At 45.0% G+C, this 18124-nt stretch overlaps 3 protein-coding genes across 5 annotated transcripts in view; 1 reads left to right on the top strand and 2 right to left on the bottom strand.

Moving 5' to 3' along the window:
- Positions 1–1473, top strand: part of syne1a (spectrin repeat containing, nuclear envelope 1a) — a 106325-nt gene extending 104852 nt beyond the window's left edge. Inside the window, exon 145 of the mRNA XM_062412002.1 lies at positions 97–1473. Coding sequence (XP_062267986.1) covers positions 97–382 — 286 coding nt within the window. The 3' untranslated portion in view covers positions 383–1473. The remainder of the gene's footprint in view (positions 1–96) is intronic.
- A 54-nt stretch (positions 1474–1527) lies between these two features.
- esr1 (estrogen receptor 1) lies at positions 1528–10971 on the bottom strand. Of its 3 annotated transcripts, XM_062411116.1 has the most exons (10): positions 10851–10971; positions 9704–10129; positions 8613–8842; positions 7687–7803; positions 7039–7217; positions 6680–6833; positions 4605–4743; positions 3625–3758; positions 3293–3476; positions 1528–2800 (listed from the first exon to the last, which is right to left on the bottom strand). In XM_062411116.1, the coding sequence occupies exons 2-10, from the start codon at positions 9997–9999 to the stop codon at positions 2488–2490; spliced, it is 1746 nt and encodes a 581-aa protein (XP_062267100.1). In that variant the 5' UTR covers positions 10000–10129; positions 10851–10971; the 3' UTR covers positions 1528–2487. The 3 variants fall into 3 exon arrangements, with proteins under 3 accessions (XP_062267100.1, XP_062267098.1, XP_062267099.1); XM_062411114.1 differs by lacking the exon at positions 10851–10971 and having other exon boundaries at positions 9704–10140; XM_062411115.1 differs by lacking the exon at positions 10851–10971 and having other exon boundaries at positions 8628–8842; positions 9704–10140.
- A 1284-nt stretch (positions 10972–12255) lies between these two features.
- armt1 (acidic residue methyltransferase 1) lies at positions 12256–15948 on the bottom strand. Its single transcript, XM_062411766.1, has 5 exons — positions 15675–15948; positions 15267–15372; positions 14933–15174; positions 14258–14423; positions 12256–13811 (listed from the first exon to the last, which is right to left on the bottom strand). The coding sequence occupies exons 1-5, from the start codon at positions 15731–15733 to the stop codon at positions 13029–13031; spliced, it is 1356 nt and encodes a 451-aa protein (XP_062267750.1). The 5' UTR covers positions 15734–15948; the 3' UTR covers positions 12256–13028.
- Between the last annotated feature and the right edge of the window lie 2176 nt (positions 15949–18124).

The raw sequence follows: 18124 nt of genomic DNA, 5'->3' as shown, positions 1-18124 counted from the left end.
TACATAAAAAAATAAAAAAGTGGTTTGCAAATACTAACGAACTCGGGTCGATTCCTCTGCTGCGTTTAACTTGTGTGTTTGTGTGTCTTCCTGCAGCCGGAGCAAATCACGAGGCGCCGCTGGTTGCGTTTCCTCCCGTTCTGACCTTCCGGATGGCGTCTCCTCCTCCTCCTCCTCGTCCTCCTCCCCCTCGAAGGGTCAGTCCTTCCTGCTGCGAGTCCTCAGGGCCGCGCTCCCCGTCCATCTACTCCTCCTGCTCCTCATCGGCCTGGCCTGCCTGGTGCCGATGACCGAGGAGGACTACAGCTGCCACTACGCCAACAACTTCGCCCGCTCCTTCCACCCCATGCTGCGCTACACCAACGGACCTCCGCCCATATGAGGAGCAGCTGAACACACAGACCTGCTTTGCCAAGGACTCTCCACTGACTGAATGTTTCCTCATCACCCCTCGTGCCCTAAAGCCACACACTCTTTCCTCTGCTGGGGGGGGGGGCAAATGCATTATGAAGTGATTCAGAGACCACATGAAGACGTCTCTCACCAACATTGCACACCCGCTCTCCTGAAATCACCTCAACCCTTTAAAACAACCCTCCAGACTGACGGACCCTCCTCTGGAGAGCCCCCCCCCCCCCAAAAAAAAAAATCCAAATATTTCACGTTGTTTTAACTTGTATATGTGTATATAATTTGACCATGTTTCTGAGGAATCAATGAAACACAAAGCACTATTTATATACTCTGTTGGGAGCCAAAGCCGACCATGGTTTTTGTCCACGATACCCAGTGCTGCTACTATTTATTAAGTGTTCGATCACTTGGTGGATTTTTAGTAATGATGAAGCTGAAGCACCACCAGTGTGAACTACTGCACCGGTACCGATTTGCAGTTAAGCAAAGAGTTTCTTCCCAAAACACACATGAAAAACACAACAGGAAGGAGGAAACACGGCTTCCTGTCTCCTGCTGCTCACATATCAAAAAAGAACCGGCTTGAATCTGGAAATGAAGAATCTGAACCTACAGCACTGACGAAGGTACTGCACTGAGGCCGTCCAGCCAAGATGGCCGACTTCTTTCCCCCAGAAGCTGAGGCTTGTATTCCTGGTTTTAATTTCAGTTTTTAAATTAAAACAACATGCGAGCTCTGTCGTTAAAGACCAACTGATTTGTATATTATTGTTGAAATGCCTTTTAAAATGCAGGTGGTTATTTTTTATATCTTTCTGTTTGAGCGTGCAACTTGAAGGTCCTCTGATTTTAAGAAAGCCAAACAATCACTGGTAGTGTGTTAGTACATGGCTGTGTGTGCTTTGTAATAACTGCGCCGATTATTCTGCAGCGTTGTTGAGAGAATCTGTAAAAAAAAATGATGAAATATGAAAATGCTTATTTATGTATGTACAGTTTGCTAATGCCGACTTCATTAAGAATACTCTCTTTACAAATAATAAAACATGAATTATTTAATTCTGCGATTTATTTTATGTTAGGTAAACTGTAGAGAAGAATGGTGGTGAACAATCCCAATCAAGGCTTTTATTTTGAAGTACAGTTAAACTAATGACAGGTCAGGTTTGACTGGATTTACACTGAACAGCTGAACAGCGGCCAGATCCAATTTTCGGATCATGCACGGAGGCTTTCCATGAACAGAGCAGACAGGACACGTGAAGACGACTCTGGACCTGCATCTTTTTCTTTATTAGCCTCTTCACTGATCACATGTTGTCAGGGTAGAAGTGGTGGCAACTGGAACATGTAGTTTTTTGTGTGGTTGAAATGTCCATCAAGACAAATAGAGGCATCAACTTAGCTCAGAAACACACACAAAAAGTAGACAACAAAACCTACCATACACAAACAGTTACCCAACAATAAAGTTCGCCTTCCTACAGTGTCCAGTCCTCTCGTGTTTGATCATGCAGTTTTTAATATTAATAATTAACAAATTCATTTAATATTTAGTTATTTCATTATTTAAAAATTCTTCCCCAAACAAATCAAATTTCAAATTCTACGGGCGCACGTCTCTATACCTGATAATTTGGTCTTAACAATGGAAATAAATTCCATATTGTTTTCAACCAGTTATAATAGTTTTTGTGTAATCGTCCTTTAAGTGTAAAAGTAAAGCTAATGCCCGACAGTCCCTTAAACTCCAGACAAAGTGCACTTTGGTCGAGGCGAAGAAAAACAAAAAATTAGCTGCTCGTCATTTGAAAATCACCGTAAGTAACAGAAAAGCCACAATATGACGCCACTGAGCTGTACTCTAAAGCTGTAAGAGAAACACAGGCAGAGGCTGTGATCGACTCGAATTGAAACAGAAGGAATAAACAACTACAACATAAAAACAATAATCACTTGATGTATAAATTATAATCTCATTACGTGAGTTCAAAGCAAGCTGCTTATTCTTTCATTCCCAAACCTCTTTCATTCTCAGGTGTGATCATCATCTGTATCAAGGGCTCCCCCCGCTCATAGGCTGTGGGTGCAGTCGGGTCGGGAGCCTCCGTACTGCAGGACGCCCGGACCTGTGCCGGCTCTGCCCGGGCTCTCCAGGCTGCCTTGGGGTCCTGAACTGGGGCCGGCCGAGGACGAACCCCCCCCACCGCCGCCGATGATGATGCTGCTGGCGGCGGGGGAGGACTCTCTCTCCGCCTGGAGCCAGGACTGAGCTGGTGTGGCGGGGCGGTGGAGGCAGTGAGCGTCCAGCATCTCCAGCAGCAGGTCGTACAGAGGCACTTTGTTCTTGCACTTCATGCTGTAGAGGTGCTCCATGCCTTTGTTGCTGCAGGGGAACAAAAGAGACGCAAGTCCGTTTACTATTTCATTAACACCTGGAAAAAACACTTTAAATATGTTGATTTTATTCCTGTTTAAATGTTTTAGTTTTGCCCTTTTCTTGCTTTGTGTTCAGGTTTTTATTTAATACTCTGACTGTACATTTAGCTGCTTTATCCAATAATCTGTTTAATTGAAGTTTATATTGCACTTTCCTCTCAATGAGCTGAAATCATTACCTGACACACTGTTGCAGTTCACTAAAAAAGACACTTGAATTCTACATGCTCTAATGTTCAGGAAACACATCTCATAATAAAACAGCTGTCCCGCAAAACAGTTATTGTTCAAAAAGGAAACTTAACACTTTCTGAATCACTTACACTTTGAGCTCCTTAAAGAATCACTGCAGGGAATAAACACAGGCTTAAGCAGCCTACTAAATAAAATTAAAATAATCTAATAATATGCTAAAATGTCTTTTCTAATATGATTTAACCTCATGTGTCTGATGTGGGAGAGCAGCAGGAGCAGCTGGGCCTGCCGTCTCCACTGCTGCTGAACGGGGCATCCTGATTGGCTGATGTGATGTATGAGAGCGTCCGTGATGGTCTCCAGCATCTCCTGCACGGCCGAGGTGTTGTGCAGGGGCTCCATGGTGCCGGTGCAGAAGGAGAAGGAGCCTGAGGGAGGAGGAACGCAGAAACGCTCACATGTCAAATCAAGAATATCAGAGAAAACCAGCTTTTATCTGATGACCCATCACAAGCTCATCCGGCTCCTGCAGCTGGGCCACTAATGTCATCTCACTGGTATTTCATGTGGCCTCACCCGAGTTGAGAAGGATGATCGCTTTGAGACACACGAACTCCTCCGAGTTGAGTTTGAGGGTGCGGAAGCGGGACGCGGTGGCCAGCAGCATGTCGAAGATCTCGGCCATGCCCTCCACACAGTTCCCCTCGTTCCTGGAGGGAAGAAGGAAAGAAGACAGGTTGTTTGCAAAGTCCGATTTTTAAAGCTTCTCCTTCTCCCCTGTTCGTCATCTGAGGGGGGGGGGGAGCAAACTAGCAAAAAAAAAAGATAAACAACTAATGGACTGATCAGCGCGGTGCTCTATTGGTCGGCCCAGTCAAAAAGTAATGGAAGGATGGATAATGTCCGGTGGTTTGAGAGAGCCAAAGGGAATTTGTCAACCGTGACCCGCAGCGTTTTAGTTATCATGTCCAATTGGTGAGCACACTCACACGGAGACCGGGTTTCTAGAGATAATGCTCTGTAATACACGTCTGAATCAAATGGGGCCATCAGGCCCATCAGGCGGTAAGAGCTCCGTCTGTCTCCAGCTTCTCTCTCTCTCAGGCGGATGCTGCGGCGTGTCCAGCTGTTTACTTTGCACATGAGGGGAAATGGAGGGAAGAGGCTGTTCCTTCAAAGAGGAAATCAGCCATTTCTCCCTGCTTCTCTTTGTGTCTCTCTCTCCCCTCGCCTCCTTTCCCATAACCCCCCCCCCCCCCTCCCTTTTCCATCATTCCTTGCACTGAGGCTTTGATTAAGTCTCTGTCCAGGTCGCCGGCTCAGCACCGTAATGACGAGCAAGCATTTTCAGGTGAGAGAGAGGCTGCTCTCCTCTCGGCGGGGGATCTTTTAATTAGACTTTCGCTCGATGTCAGATGTGGCTGCAGACGTGTGAAATGGAAACAATTCTACTATGCTGATGTGTCACACTGATCATCTGTGAGAGTGAGAGAGAGGTGGGGAAGAAAAGCTGGGGCCAAGGTATGATGAAAAAAATAGTATTTCTCCTCGCTAACCTGTCCAGTATGAGGTCCTGAGCAAAGATGAGTTTGCCAGGGCATTGGATGGACCTCCAGATGAGGCCGATCATCAGCACCTCCAACCAGGAGCTCTCCAGCAGCTGCACCTGGTCGTGGAGGGACAGCTGCAGGAAACCTGGAGAGACACACACACACAGCGAGAATTATCCCTCTTCCACGCCGGCAGCTCCTCTCAAACCAGATCTTTGGGTTTTTTTCACAGCTGGAAAAACTGGTTTCAAGGTGGCACCAACTCTTCGCTGGTGGAGAAGAAAGAACCGGCTGAGTCAGGGACAGGGAGCAGAATGATCACGACCAACAAGACCAACCAAACGTTGTCGTGACCACCACTAGACAACACCTAACACTTTTTCTTTCTTTGTTCTATTTGAACAAAAAGCTCTATAATAACTGTCACTTACAATATGAATTCAGTCGGTAGAGTTCAAACCTCTGCAGAGGCCGGAGAGTCCCCTTAAAACCAAAACATGGGGGGTGGGGGGATGGTATGAGCCAGGGAGGAACCCCTGAAAGTTTGGTGCGGATCAAGATCAGGGGACAGATCCAGAATTTAAAAAAAGTGTCACTTTCCTTGATGTTGATCAAAATGTTCAGCTAAAAACACAACCCCAGTTAAAAAAAACATCTGATAAGTGTTGATTTATCAGAGCTGATTATGTCGACCGGTGGATGTTCACCATTATGAGCTGTTAAATATTCACACCCTGAGAGTTTAATGTTTGCCGTGCACCTTCTTCCCACGCACAACATTTTAAATACGCAAAGGCAGGGAACGGCTGCTCAAATGAAAACCATCGGTAATGTCTCCTGCTCACATAAGAAGCCTTATCACCGGCACTCAGCTGTCTCCATCCATATGTAATTACAGCCACTTCACTCCCATTGCCCCCCCATGCGCCCTGTTTGGGACCCCTCGCAATTAAAACTGTGGGCCTTTGGGCTTTTAGTGACGCAGAAGGTTATAATACCTCAAAGTCAGGATTTACTCCCTTAGAGAGCATGTTGGTGTGTGTGGGTGTGTGTGTGTGGGGGGGAGATGTGTCTTATACTGCATTTACGCTCGATGGGGTGCCAGCAGAATGGCCAAACAATCCTCTCAAAGCTGATGACTGTAATTACCATCACTGTAATGGCTCTGCATTTGTGTGTGTGTGTGTGTGTGTGTGTGTGTGTCCGTGTGCACCTCTAGGATAAAGGTCTCTCATCACCTTGCCGTTTCCAGTCAAACAACAATCATCTATATGGTTTTGAATGTTCAGGAGAGGTGGGCGTTTTCCGAGTTTTTGAAAAATATCTCTTGCTTTAGACGAGACAAGCGATAAATGTCACGGTGCTCCAGTAAAAAGCTGTTATGCCCACATGTTTCTGCTCACAGGGAAAGATATTTATGAATAACCCTTCCAAAAGCTGCAGGGATACACAAAACCATTTCAAATTAAATCACCGGATATTATAGCATCAATCTCACTGACGACCTGATGACGACGATCTGATATCATGATAATAGTTTGATAAGATTTTTCATTACATATTATTTTTTTCTCCGTTTTCTTCTTTTCATGTTTTTTAAATCATTAGTTTTTAAATGTAATGTTTTTTTATTATTTTTGCACTGGAATCAGACACTAATGGACCTTGTTTGTTTATGAATAATTATAGAAATTTTTGGGGGGGGGAAAGACAGACCCTGCGTTATTGGTCCAGTGCAGCTGTAGTACAGAAAATATCACACATGCATGAGAATGATTTAACTTGTACTTTTGCAATCTACGGCGGAACCGCTGCAATTATGTCAGATGCTGAAATGAAAAATATGACCAGACTATATTTTTGCTGATCTGTCATTTTCCCATGGTGCCTATAGCGTGAAGGCAACAGTCCCACATGCAGATGTAGTTTCTGTCAAGTTATTTTCTGTGAAAAAATCAGGAGTGGGTTTTGCTTAAATTAAATGCATTTATTTTAAATAAAAATTAAATCTTAGAAAATGGAAAACTGTGTTAGAAAGGAGTTAACATCAACTGCTCCTTCGTTGCTCCTCTATGAAATACCTGGCAGCTTCTTGGCCCAGGCGATCATGTGGACCAGCTCCCTGTCGGCCATGCTGGTGAGCAGGGTCATCATGGTGACCTCGGTGTAGGGCTCGCCCAGCTTCTGACGGGAGCACAGTATGGGGGGTTCGGCTCCCTTGAGCAGGATGAGCACCTGGGGAACGCAACAGATACACAGACCCAACGTGAGTTCATTTCACCTGAAGAAAATCTGACCTGCTGCTCAAAACTGACTTGACCACTAACAGGCAAGAAATTTGGTGGAGTGGTCATGATTCCCAGTGGGCCGATCTGGTGCCAGCCAGATTTTCCTCCTGACCAACAATAAGAAGGATAAATGAAAACACGTGAATCAGTACCTGGTCAGGCAGCATCACCGCGATGGATGATTTCCCTCCTGCGGTACTACTGCTGCGTTTCCTCCCATCCAGGAGGGGCGCTGTTTTGTGGTCCTGGTCCTTGGAGGCCGTATCCCTGTCGTTAGTCCCGGGTCGCCGTTTGTCACGCCGTAAAACGCGGCTGCGGTCCTTACGCACACCTTGAAGACACAGCAGAGGCTCCATTCAAAATAAGATTCACCGAAAATCTGATTCCAAGTTCAGAATCCAGTCGTGTGGATTATACGGAAGCCAGTGGGAGTCGGGTGGTACGAGGAGAAAGATGTGGGAGTGTGCTAATGAGTGGTCGTGCTCAGAGGAAATCATCTCAAGGTCAAGTTAAAGTTAGAGTCTCAAGCTTATCTGCATCCAGCAGTACTCTTGGGTTTGTGCCAATCCTCTCCGCAACGCGCCATGATGATCAAAGGCGATTCCTTTTACACTAACTAAGAGGAATTCGTTAAATTATTGGCTTGTTTGAAAGTTTAACTGTGGAAAAGGAAAAGCAATCTTAGAACCAAAAAGGGAAAAGCAATAGGTCCAAAAATGAATTTCAAAAACACTGAATACTAACTGAAAGAAATTTCAAAAGCATATTTTCATTTGTTTTGTAAAACTGTTTCTACGCACCTCCTTTCATCATGCCCACTTCGTAACACTTCCTGAGTCGGCAGGCCTGGCAGCTCTTCCTCCGATTCCTGTCAATAGTGCACTGATTGGTTGCCGGGCACATGTAGTCATTGTGACCTGAAATGGAAGAAAATCTATTAGTCGGAGCTCCTCACTCCAGTGCTGGTTTAGATTTAGGTTATTTAGTAGCCGGGGACACTGTATTCCCATTTTTAAATTAATCTGAGATGGAGGCATCTTGGCTTTGTCATCGCCATGGAGACGGCTGGTTTTCTTTATGACAAGTCTTCTCGTTTCGAGACTTTGCATCAACGTGCCGAGGCAGCGTATCACAAACATGACTCAGCAGATGATGCTCCGTACTGCACAGAGGCCGACGTGCCCAACGTTGTATGTGAGACAAGAGGGGAAAGGCAGATTGTTCACGAATGAAAAAAAACTAATAAAAAATTAATATGATACAGCAGTTCTGCTCCTTTTGTTCAAGCTACTGGTTTCGGGTCAAAATGTATGGAATAAATGTTCTTTCTTTTCATACGACCAACACTGACCTCCAGTTTTATTGGTTATTTGAGTCTAATAAACATCTGCAATGATAAATCACCATGTTTTAATAACCAAACATTTATTTTAGCAGATCTTTTTATTTTTCACATGGGCCAGATAATTCTTTTTTATGCCTTAACTATATTATAAAACAAATTAATTTTTTTTTTGTGATATTAAGTTATATAAATAAAATTGATTGGAAAACATTTTTGTATTCCTATATGCATAATGGTCCTTAAGTAATATAGATAATTTAATGGAGGGATTGTTTACTGTTATTAAGCTTCAGGATATACATTTATTTTTAAACCCTAATCTAAAACAATATAGTAAAATGACATTTAACAAACAAACAACACTTAATGATTTAGATCCACCTGTACTCTTCCTACCCTGGATGCTCCTCTTGAAGAAGGCCTTGCAGCCCTCACAGGACCACACCCCGTAGTGGTACCCGGAGGCGTAGTCACTGCACACGGCACAGAACCGCGTCTCTTTAGCCATCTCGAATCCCTCGGCTCCGGCTGCACCCCCCGACTCCCCCACACTGTAGCACTCGTCCCTGGGGCCACAGTGGTCCTCTCGGGTTACTGGCTGCTGGCTGGACCTGCACCAAGGCACAGAGTTCATCCCAAATCATTTCACACAAAACGTCATAGTTCTGTGACGTGATAATGTCTATGAATTGTAATGCTGGTCCAGAAATGGTGAAGAATGGCTGTTTGTCCAGCATGAAAAGAGCTGGAGGATGGGTCAGAAATGCTTTCTGAATAAACTGCACCAGAAGAGGTGAGAGTGGAGTAATTAAGTGGAGATCATTTCTGACATTTACCACTCCAGTGTAACAAGTGGGTGAGACGAGAGCCGGCTGCTATTTTCCACCTGAGCCAGGAAACAATCTGTACTTGTGTTGTTCTTACGTATTGTTCCTTTCTCAAGGTCCCTGACAAAGTCCTTAATCTCTGGAATTAGAAACCAGGGCAAAGCTTGATCCTTTCTATAGAGATAATGGTAATGTGAAAAGCGCGCGCTAAAAAAGAAAACACAACGCGGTTATGTAATTTTGTTTAGTGAGGGTTGAACACGGTGCCAAAACCTTAATTTGTAAATTAAAAGATAATAAACCGAGCTGTGGAGAAATATTGTGTCCTAGAGCCTATAAATAAAAAATCAGGAACTATAAACATCAATTAGTCAAAACAAGCTCACTGCTGCTCAATGGATAATTTGCATTTGGGGGGGAAAAAGAGAAAGATAATTGTGCCGCACAAAAAAAACGCATCTGAAGAGTCACTTAATATTTTGACAAACCCAGGAGGTGACTTTGCACACAGAGTATTTAACGTCCTACAAATTACAGCAGAGGATTTGGATGCAAGAAGCAGAAAGATTCACGTCAGGGGAAAGATTCATATCTGTTGATTCAGTCTATACACTCCAGAGATAAAGAAAATGTGTGTTCCCTCACCTGCACACGGATGGAGCTGTGGTCTCCAGGTAGTGGTGGCTGGGCGGAAGCATATAGGGGCTGAGTCGTGGGCTGGAGGGCACGTACACATGAGGACTGGCAGGCCCACTGCCCAGCGACTGGCGGCTGCCATCAGAAGGTGGTCCGTGGGCATCCAGAGGAGCCGAGTAGTAGCCAGAGGTGGAGTGGCTGTAGAGGGGAGTCTGGGCAGGGGTCGGAGCGGCGTAGTCATACGTCCCTTCCAGGAAGTCCATAGTGGCGGCCCCTCCGGACCCCCGGCTCTCCTCTGGGTACATGTCAGTGAGGGAGGCGCGAGGCAGAGGCGAGAGACGCGGCTGGGTGACTGTCTCCAGGTCTGAGAGGGCTCGGCCGGTCCTGGGTCTGAATGCTGGTCCACAAGGCTGCCTGCTCTGTGCTGGGCTCTGCCTGAGCAACATCACAGCACAACAGCACTGATAAGCAACATGATTTAGAGCTGCTCTCTCATTTGCTGGGAGGGGGAGTGGAGATGAGTGATGCTCGCCCTCGCTCTGTCTTTCCCTTTTTTCTTTCTCCCCCTAATAAAGCCTGTCAGGCAACTTGAAGGGTCCACTAGTCTTCCAGTGCCTTTGCCCTGCCTGCCTGCAGCTTCCGCCAAGCATACTCCAAAAAGACAGATAAAAAAAGACACCAGAGAAAGACTCCTCCCAACCTCCTCCACTGAGCCTTTCCCTCTTTTCCTGCAATACATCTTTACTAATGTGCAGGAGGGAGGTGAGGCCAGGGGGAGAAAGGGGGAGAAAGGAGAGGGAAATAGTGAATCCCCTCCCCAAAAACTTCCCTTTTCATCAAACACAACACTATAAAAATGTTTTCCTACTCTTTCCCCTTTCCCCCGGCATTGAAGCGCTTCGACCGGCTGCAGCCGATATCTCGAAAACAAAGCAGTAAACTAGCCGTTCGTCTTCCCCTGAATATTTATCACTAATTTAGCTGCTGCACGGAACCAGCATGACGTACGATCGGTCTATTTGTGGCCACTTTGTCCATTTCACCTGAGACTCTGCAGTCAATCAAATCAGCGTGGCAATGAGACACATTAGGACGATAGGGTTTCGACAACAGGGGCCGAAAAGAACAGAGAAACTCTGCCACGACAGACACTCACCTCGTACGCAGGAGTCGTCCTTGTGTCTGCTGTGCAACGTCAGGACTGTTCGACTCCCCCCCCCCTCCCTCTGCTCATCGCTCTGACTCTCAGGCACCGAGCTGGCCTCAATGAACACAATGGGAACCGAGGAAAGGTTCGGGGGGGAAGAGAAGATAAACAAATTAAAGTTGCAGTCAAATCGATAACTGCGGTGTGTTCAAGCGCCAGGTCACCATAACACAGCAAACAGAGCGGGAGGTCAAATCTCATCCAGTCAGCAAATACTGACTGAATGAAACCCAAATGAGGGGATTTACAGTTCAATTTAATAAATCTGACTTTGTATGAATTTAATAGAATTTTTTCATAACCTCTGTGAAGAAATTGACGGCAAAAAAGAAAGAGGTTGAAAAGAACTCAGTAGAAGAGGTGGCTGCATGTTCAGGAATCATGAAATAGAAAAGAGTGTATATAAACACATGGAAGCAAAGGGGCAGAGGATATAAACAAATAAAGTCTGACAGGGAATCAGTGATTGTATATTCATGGCTTTTTAAGTTTGTGGCATGCAATTTTCAGGGATGCTAATAGTCCATCGAGGTAAAAACTAAAACAAAGCTGAAAAAACCTTATTAAAAATATATAAATAAAAAGGATATGTGAAAAAAAAAAAATGTGTTATGCACAGAGCTGGAAAGACAAAATCTAAAATTAGATCATAGAAATCACAAGAAAATTGCGATATTTTAAATAAAATCGACTCACTCCTCACTTAGCTCAGACACTGACTTATGCTGGAAAATCATGAGCCCAGTTTAAAATGAACTATGGACACTTTTGGCACAGAGGCTTCATTTTACCTGCCTCTGTGCAACATCTTTCTTTGAGTAAACAGCCCTATTTTAGGACATGTCAGGTCAAGTGGAAAACAAGTATCCCTAATGCTAAAATATATATTTTTTGGCATCCCTCCCCCCCTTGAGTAACAGGAAGACACTGTTGGATTAGACATTATAAAAATGGAGGGTGGCAAATGAAACAGAAAAGTATCTCAATGGCTCAAATGCTTCTTGCAGTAATTGCCCTTCATTTTCTTGACAGATCGCATTTACAAGGCTCAGCAGCCCAAAAAGGAGTAGTTCAGTTTCACCAGCTCCATCCAGGATTTTAATACACATTCCCAGCTGTTGATCCAGGTCCTACCTGACCTTCAAATGATTGGATCATTAAATGACAAAAAAAAGCCACACTCCACCTGAACATATTGTTGTTTTCAATGTGCACAGATGAAGTTATAAGTCCATTGGTTCAGAATATTTAGCTGGATGTGTAAGTTAACTGTCTGAGTAGAGTGTCTCATGAGAAAATAGTTATTGTTACACAGTTTCTATTTCTCATTGTAAAATATGACAGTGCGGAAAAAGACCAGTTATGAAGTTCTTTATTAAATCAAGCTAGTTAATGAAAGTGATATGAAGCCCCCCCAGCAGTACTGAGAAGAGTCCAGTTAAGATGCCAACGATGGTTTCAATGACATAACAGTGTGCACAGAGAACTGCTCCTTTATCTGAGAAGATACTGAGGTCTGGGTTAAAAATAAACACACAGAAAACAGAACATTTCGTTACTGTAATTGTTACACTGCCCTAATAACAGTCTACCAACCTTCAAACTGAGCAAAACATACCAGTTGTTGTTGTGATCTGGGTGAATTTAAACAGATGTCTGCATGTTTTGATGAGGACAACAGAATAACCACCTGAGAAAATAATTATATTCAACAATGATCATCACTCATTAATTAGCATGCAAAAACCCAAGAATAATTTGCTCTAGAACTCCCAGTGCTTTCTCCATCGCAACTCAGCAAACGGTATCAGTATCTACTTTAACCAGTTTGCACTGAGTTAATACAACACAAAATTTTGATTTGCATTTAAAAAAAAAAAAGTAATTTGTTACCATAGATAGACATTTTGATCCAGAAGTTCTTGCATTTAGGTATACGTTGGTACAAATGGGTATTAATAAATAAGCGTTTGTTTCAGTATCAAACATGACGAAGTGCTTAGTGAGGATGAGGAACAGAGACACCATTTATCAACCTCTTATAACTTAATATCTTATGGCTTCAAAGTATCTCCTGCTTTCTGTAACGTCCTTATGGATCCAAACCTTCAGTGTAAGTGTTCAGTCTTACTGTTCTGACTTGGGGCTGTGGAACTGAATGACAGCGTACTTCCCACTGGTCATCCAGTCTGGTTCTTGGGAGGTGAGCTTCTCGCCTTGGCCTGGCTGCAGACCGACCTGGACGTTAGCTTTGAGAGTCCTCAGGCTACAGAGTGGCGCTGGCGTAAAACCTCGTAGTGCAGTGTCGAAGCCCGCTGTGTGGTCCCAGTCCCTGTCCCCCGTCAGCTTCCTGTAGTTCAGATCACCTTTAAACAGCACCAGGTCTGCCCCCTGCAGCGTCGCGTACAAGTCCGGAGCATCAGCCGCCATGTCGCTGAACTCATGGGGCTGCGTCCAGAAGGGATGGTCATGGTAGGACCACACACCCTCCTTCACGTAGCTCTGCCACCGTACACCACTCTTGGACATCCACATGTGATTGGCTGCCATGGTCTGCCGGATGGTCCACTGGAAGTCGTTAGCTGTGACGTCAGAGACAAACCACGGGAAACATTTGCCGTGGAAATGGACCTCCCGCACGAGGCCTGAGGAAATCAGGAAATCTGCTAAGACCAAGTCTGAGACTAACTCAAAGCCAGCATTGTCTAGTACAATGTCCACTCGGCCTGCCGTGATTTTTCCTGACAGTCCTTGGCTTTGGGCAGAAATGAGAGTCAACCATACCAAGTTGGAGTCGTCCACCAAGATGAAAGGTTGTAGGCTGCTGAGGGAATCTAATGGACTGGTCTTCTGGGAGTTCTTTTGGCCTGCAGAGATGGACAGGTCGCACTTGTTTCCCCACAGAGAAACCTAGACACAGGCAAATAGAAAATGTGATTGTTAAAAAATGTCCTCTTGTTGAATATTATAAATCTGTAGAACATCAACAGTTTTTAGTGTAAGAAGTGCTTATTCTTCAAGTGCATATTTGCCATAGCTTAAAGCCGGATACACGGTTTTACTCAGCACAAATTAAACAAGCTTACATAAAACACAGCAAAATAAGAGATGTAATGTAGTGAACGAGTTGGTGAAATTCTTGAGCCTTACATCAGGATGGATAAGTGCTGCATTATGTTAGGATTTTGTTGATTGTAAAATATAACATCTCTCAGTCAAGGAATTATTTACTCTGCTTGAGTGGAACACCAAAGATAGAAAAGGGATGTGTGGATTAATGTGGTTTTGCCATTTGTTTTAACCCAGCTGGGAATCAGAGCATAGCATTTCCCCAATAAGGTATTTAAGATACTGACCTTCAGTAGTTTGTTGAAAGTGTCAAGCAGCTGATTCTTAGAAAGCTCTTCCTTGCTCTTGTTGACACCCCCCAAGTATGTACACAAGGCCATTACAGCCTGCTGAGACTCAAAATAGCTCTGAGTCTTAGCCTCGTTGAAGACGTCATAGTCACTGATGGGAGGACTGACAGGAAAGCAGAAATACAATCATGACAGGAGGAAAACTATAACACAACAGAGAAGGGAAAACTTAATTTACTTATTCTACGGCTTAGTAATAACTCAACATTTACATTTTATATAATTTACTGAATGTTGTGTTTATTAGTGCAATTCCATGAATATTGCATTAATGAGAATAACAATTAAGTGTATTAAGTATTAAGTGATTAAACAATAATACTATGATCGTTGCTTAGAAGACTATATGGACAAGTGAGGGAGAGAAAGCAGATCTCAGATCATTTCCATCAGATCTTAGATTATTTACCACCATTACTAGGAAGCAATGGTAATTTATAATGTGGGGTGGGTTATAAGGCCTGGTAGTTACGGTCCATAGGGATTATAACATAGTATATAATAACCAATCCTCTTGTATTAGTGTTACTGCAGGTGCAATGTGACAGACAGCATGTTATTTTACATATAGAGCAGTAATAGAACCCAATCACAGATGTAAGCGCCTCTCACTTGAGCCAGAGGGCCTCCTGTATCCTCCGGTACATGTAGCACTCCACATAGAGCCACGGAGACTGGAACCAGCTGACGGAGTCCTGGTCCCCCTGCGGCCCCTGGTGTCTCTGCAGGTACTGGTTCCATGACTCTGCGTCCTGCAGGCTGTCTGTCAGTGCCAACACTGGCTTATCGGTCTGAAGCTCATTCCTCAGCTTGGACAGCAGACCTATGGTTTGCTTCTCTGCCTGGATGCCTTCCTGTGTGGACACCGAGAGGAAACACATGCAGGAGTTGTGAAGGGGAAAGGTTCAGACATGTGCCTCATCATTCTGGATGGACTTATTCTCACCTCTCCATATTCTTCAAAGAACTTGTTTTTGTTGCGATGGATTGTGTCCACAACTTTGGTCAGGATGGTGGGCAGCCGGTCTCTGATGGTCAAATAAGCAAACGACCTGCAGGGAACGGAAACAGTCGTTGACAAAGCATAGCCTCCTCCGTTTACACTGCAGCAGCTGTGTGCACTCATAAGCTAAGCGAATTAGCAAGGTGCTAATTAGCTCCTTGCTCCACAGGCTGTTCGACTATAAAAAATGCTAGCATGCAAGCGTCAACAAAACATGTTAGCATGCTAGCTAACGCTAGTGTGGGTTTAAACGCGACATCGTTTGCGTTACAAAGCCGTTTTACAGCCTCGGTGTTGTCGCGCACAGTATTTAACGTGGCGATGTTGTGTTTAAACCAGCTGTCAACCTACCCAACCACTTTAGCGGACAGCGAGGGAGGAACTCCGTGAACACACTTGTCGGCCGCCATTGTTGTTGCAGCAGGAGACGGTTCAAATTCAAACTTTATCTATAAAGCAGTTCTACGACAGGAGCAGTGAGTGACGCGACTGCTGTGTGAGATGTGGATTCTCTTTTCTCCCGTGGACGTGACGCAGCAGAGGGAAATAATCCCATCGAGCTCAGTTTCCGCTGATTCTAATTATAATAATATTGAACATGTGTTTCCTGCTTTCCGGTAGAGCTCAGCTGTCATCCAGGACGCGATGCTGCCCCCCAGCGGACAATGCGCAAACTGCAGTGTCCGGCATGCGGCGTGTTGTTGCTGCCTGCGATTATATTTCAGGATGCTGCACCGCACCGGGTTTGATTCCCTGTGACGCCCCCTCTGGTCCACACGCACACTTCAAAGTTAATCCGTGTGAGGAGAATGAAGCTGCGGCACAAATCCGCTTCTGCAGCATCCCTCGTTGTCCGGGGCAACTGAGACTTTCATTCACCCCCACCCCCACCTTGCATAAGGCATTTTGGCGGGAAAGGAGGGGGGTAGAGTATGGTTTCTCCTCCCTATAGCATGTGTGCATGTGTGGCCACTTCAAGCAGCACTTCTAGACTCCTCCCGGATGTGGGCCTGAAGTTGCCCAATTGTAAAACAGCAAATGTGGCCAAAAATCCACGAAACAATTTTGGCCAAACATGCATTGCTCCTGGAAAAGGATGAATCTTGATGTGAGCCCAAAGTGGCCCATGTGGTGAACGGTGAACATGGACCAAATAGCCCAGAACAAATCCTGGCCACCTTCCGTGGATATCACATGTGGCCCATATCTGTTAAACAGGAGCGGATCGCCAAAGTGCCATGTGCAGTATGTGGCCCAAATCTGGGGCAAAACTATTTTGCTTCGTGGGCGGGGATCCGTGTTCAAAAAAAAAATAAACAAAACAGAGTAATCAAGATTTTAATCACCTGGGTTTATGTAGTTTAGTACACTATGTCTTTCTGTTTTTTTAACACCCAATCTGGACAATTTCTGAAACATATCCCTTGTTCCCACTCCTCTAAGGCCTGAAAACATGATGAAACACAGGGTCACTGTGAAGAAGGCCTAACCCATGACAAAATAACAGGCATCAGAGTTTGTGGTCCATTTTGGGGAAGGGGAACCGGGTATGCTGCTCCTTCCTCTTTTGAAGAATATGACCAATTGATTGGCTACACGCACGGTTGGGCCACTGGTCTGGAGAGATACGCATACCGGTTGATTCTGGTGGTGTGTTTATACTCTCTCTCTCTATATTTCTCTCTCTCGCTCTCTCTCCCACAGATCAGCCCCGGTCACTATGGGAACACAGGCCTTTGTCAGGATGTGGGGTCCTTGGGAGTAGGAGTCCAGCTGCGTCCACCTCCGGTTGTTCATCCACCACCGGCCTCCCATCCCCCCACCGGGGCCCCAAGCCTGCGGCCGGATCTGTTTTTCTGAAAACCGAGCGAGGAGTGACTCACCACTCCGGTTTCAAAACAGGCCATGAACAGGGCGGCAGTTAACGATTACAGGCCCTGTTTAAACAGGTGTTTGAGCTCACCACACACACAGAGACACACACAGACACACGCACACACTCATCTCATGCAGCACCAGCAGTAGCAGCAAGCTTTCTCTTAGCATTTCACATTTAGGACTGAATATGTCATGCATGAGAAGTCGCTTGAAATCATGCACTGACCGTCAGGATCTACCAAAATCAGACGCAAGTCTCACCGCAGTTCCTTTTAAGCAGTTTCACGCAGTTTGTGGTGATGGATTTGAATATGCATTGTTGCAGGAGAAATCAATTAAATGGAAATTTGTGGCAGGGCAGTCATGTGAGAGTCTAGCCTGCGTCTCTTTTGAATGAGCTGTTCTGAGAAGAGTGAAACCATTGAGAGAGATGCGGAGGGTATTAGAGAGAAGGATTTCCCTGAAGTTGGAAGGTTATCACAGAATGTATTGATATTACTGGTGAGAGCTCTTTCAATAAGCCCCTGCTGTGGCCTTTTCAGCAAAGTAAACATGTTTTGCTTTGTGAAACCATCTCCCACTGGTCTGAATCAATGTTTTGTTTGTGAAACATTTTGTCCTCACTTTCTACTATCTAACTTATTTCAGCAAACATTAAGGACAGGATCAGATCTAGTTGTTTGTTGACGGCACAGAGACTTAAAGGTCCCTAGGGTCCTGTCCACATGTCTGTCCCCTCCCATGTCTTCCCTCTCGTTTTACACACTCTCACCCACCCTCTGTCTGCCCAACCGTCAGAGAGCTACAACTGGCTTTATTCATGGCCCTTCTGTGGACTCTCTGTCCTAAGGCTGAAATGCAGCTCTGTAATGACTGGCCATGGGGGGGAAAAAGAAAAACTGTATTTACACTGGGAGGACATC

Source organism: Platichthys flesus, chromosome 18 (assembly GCF_949316205.1).
Source record: "Platichthys flesus chromosome 18, fPlaFle2.1, whole genome shotgun sequence".
Lineage (NCBI taxonomy): Eukaryota > Metazoa > Chordata > Actinopteri > Pleuronectiformes > Pleuronectidae > Platichthys > Platichthys flesus.
This window is presented reverse-complemented; position numbering and strand designations above follow the sequence as displayed.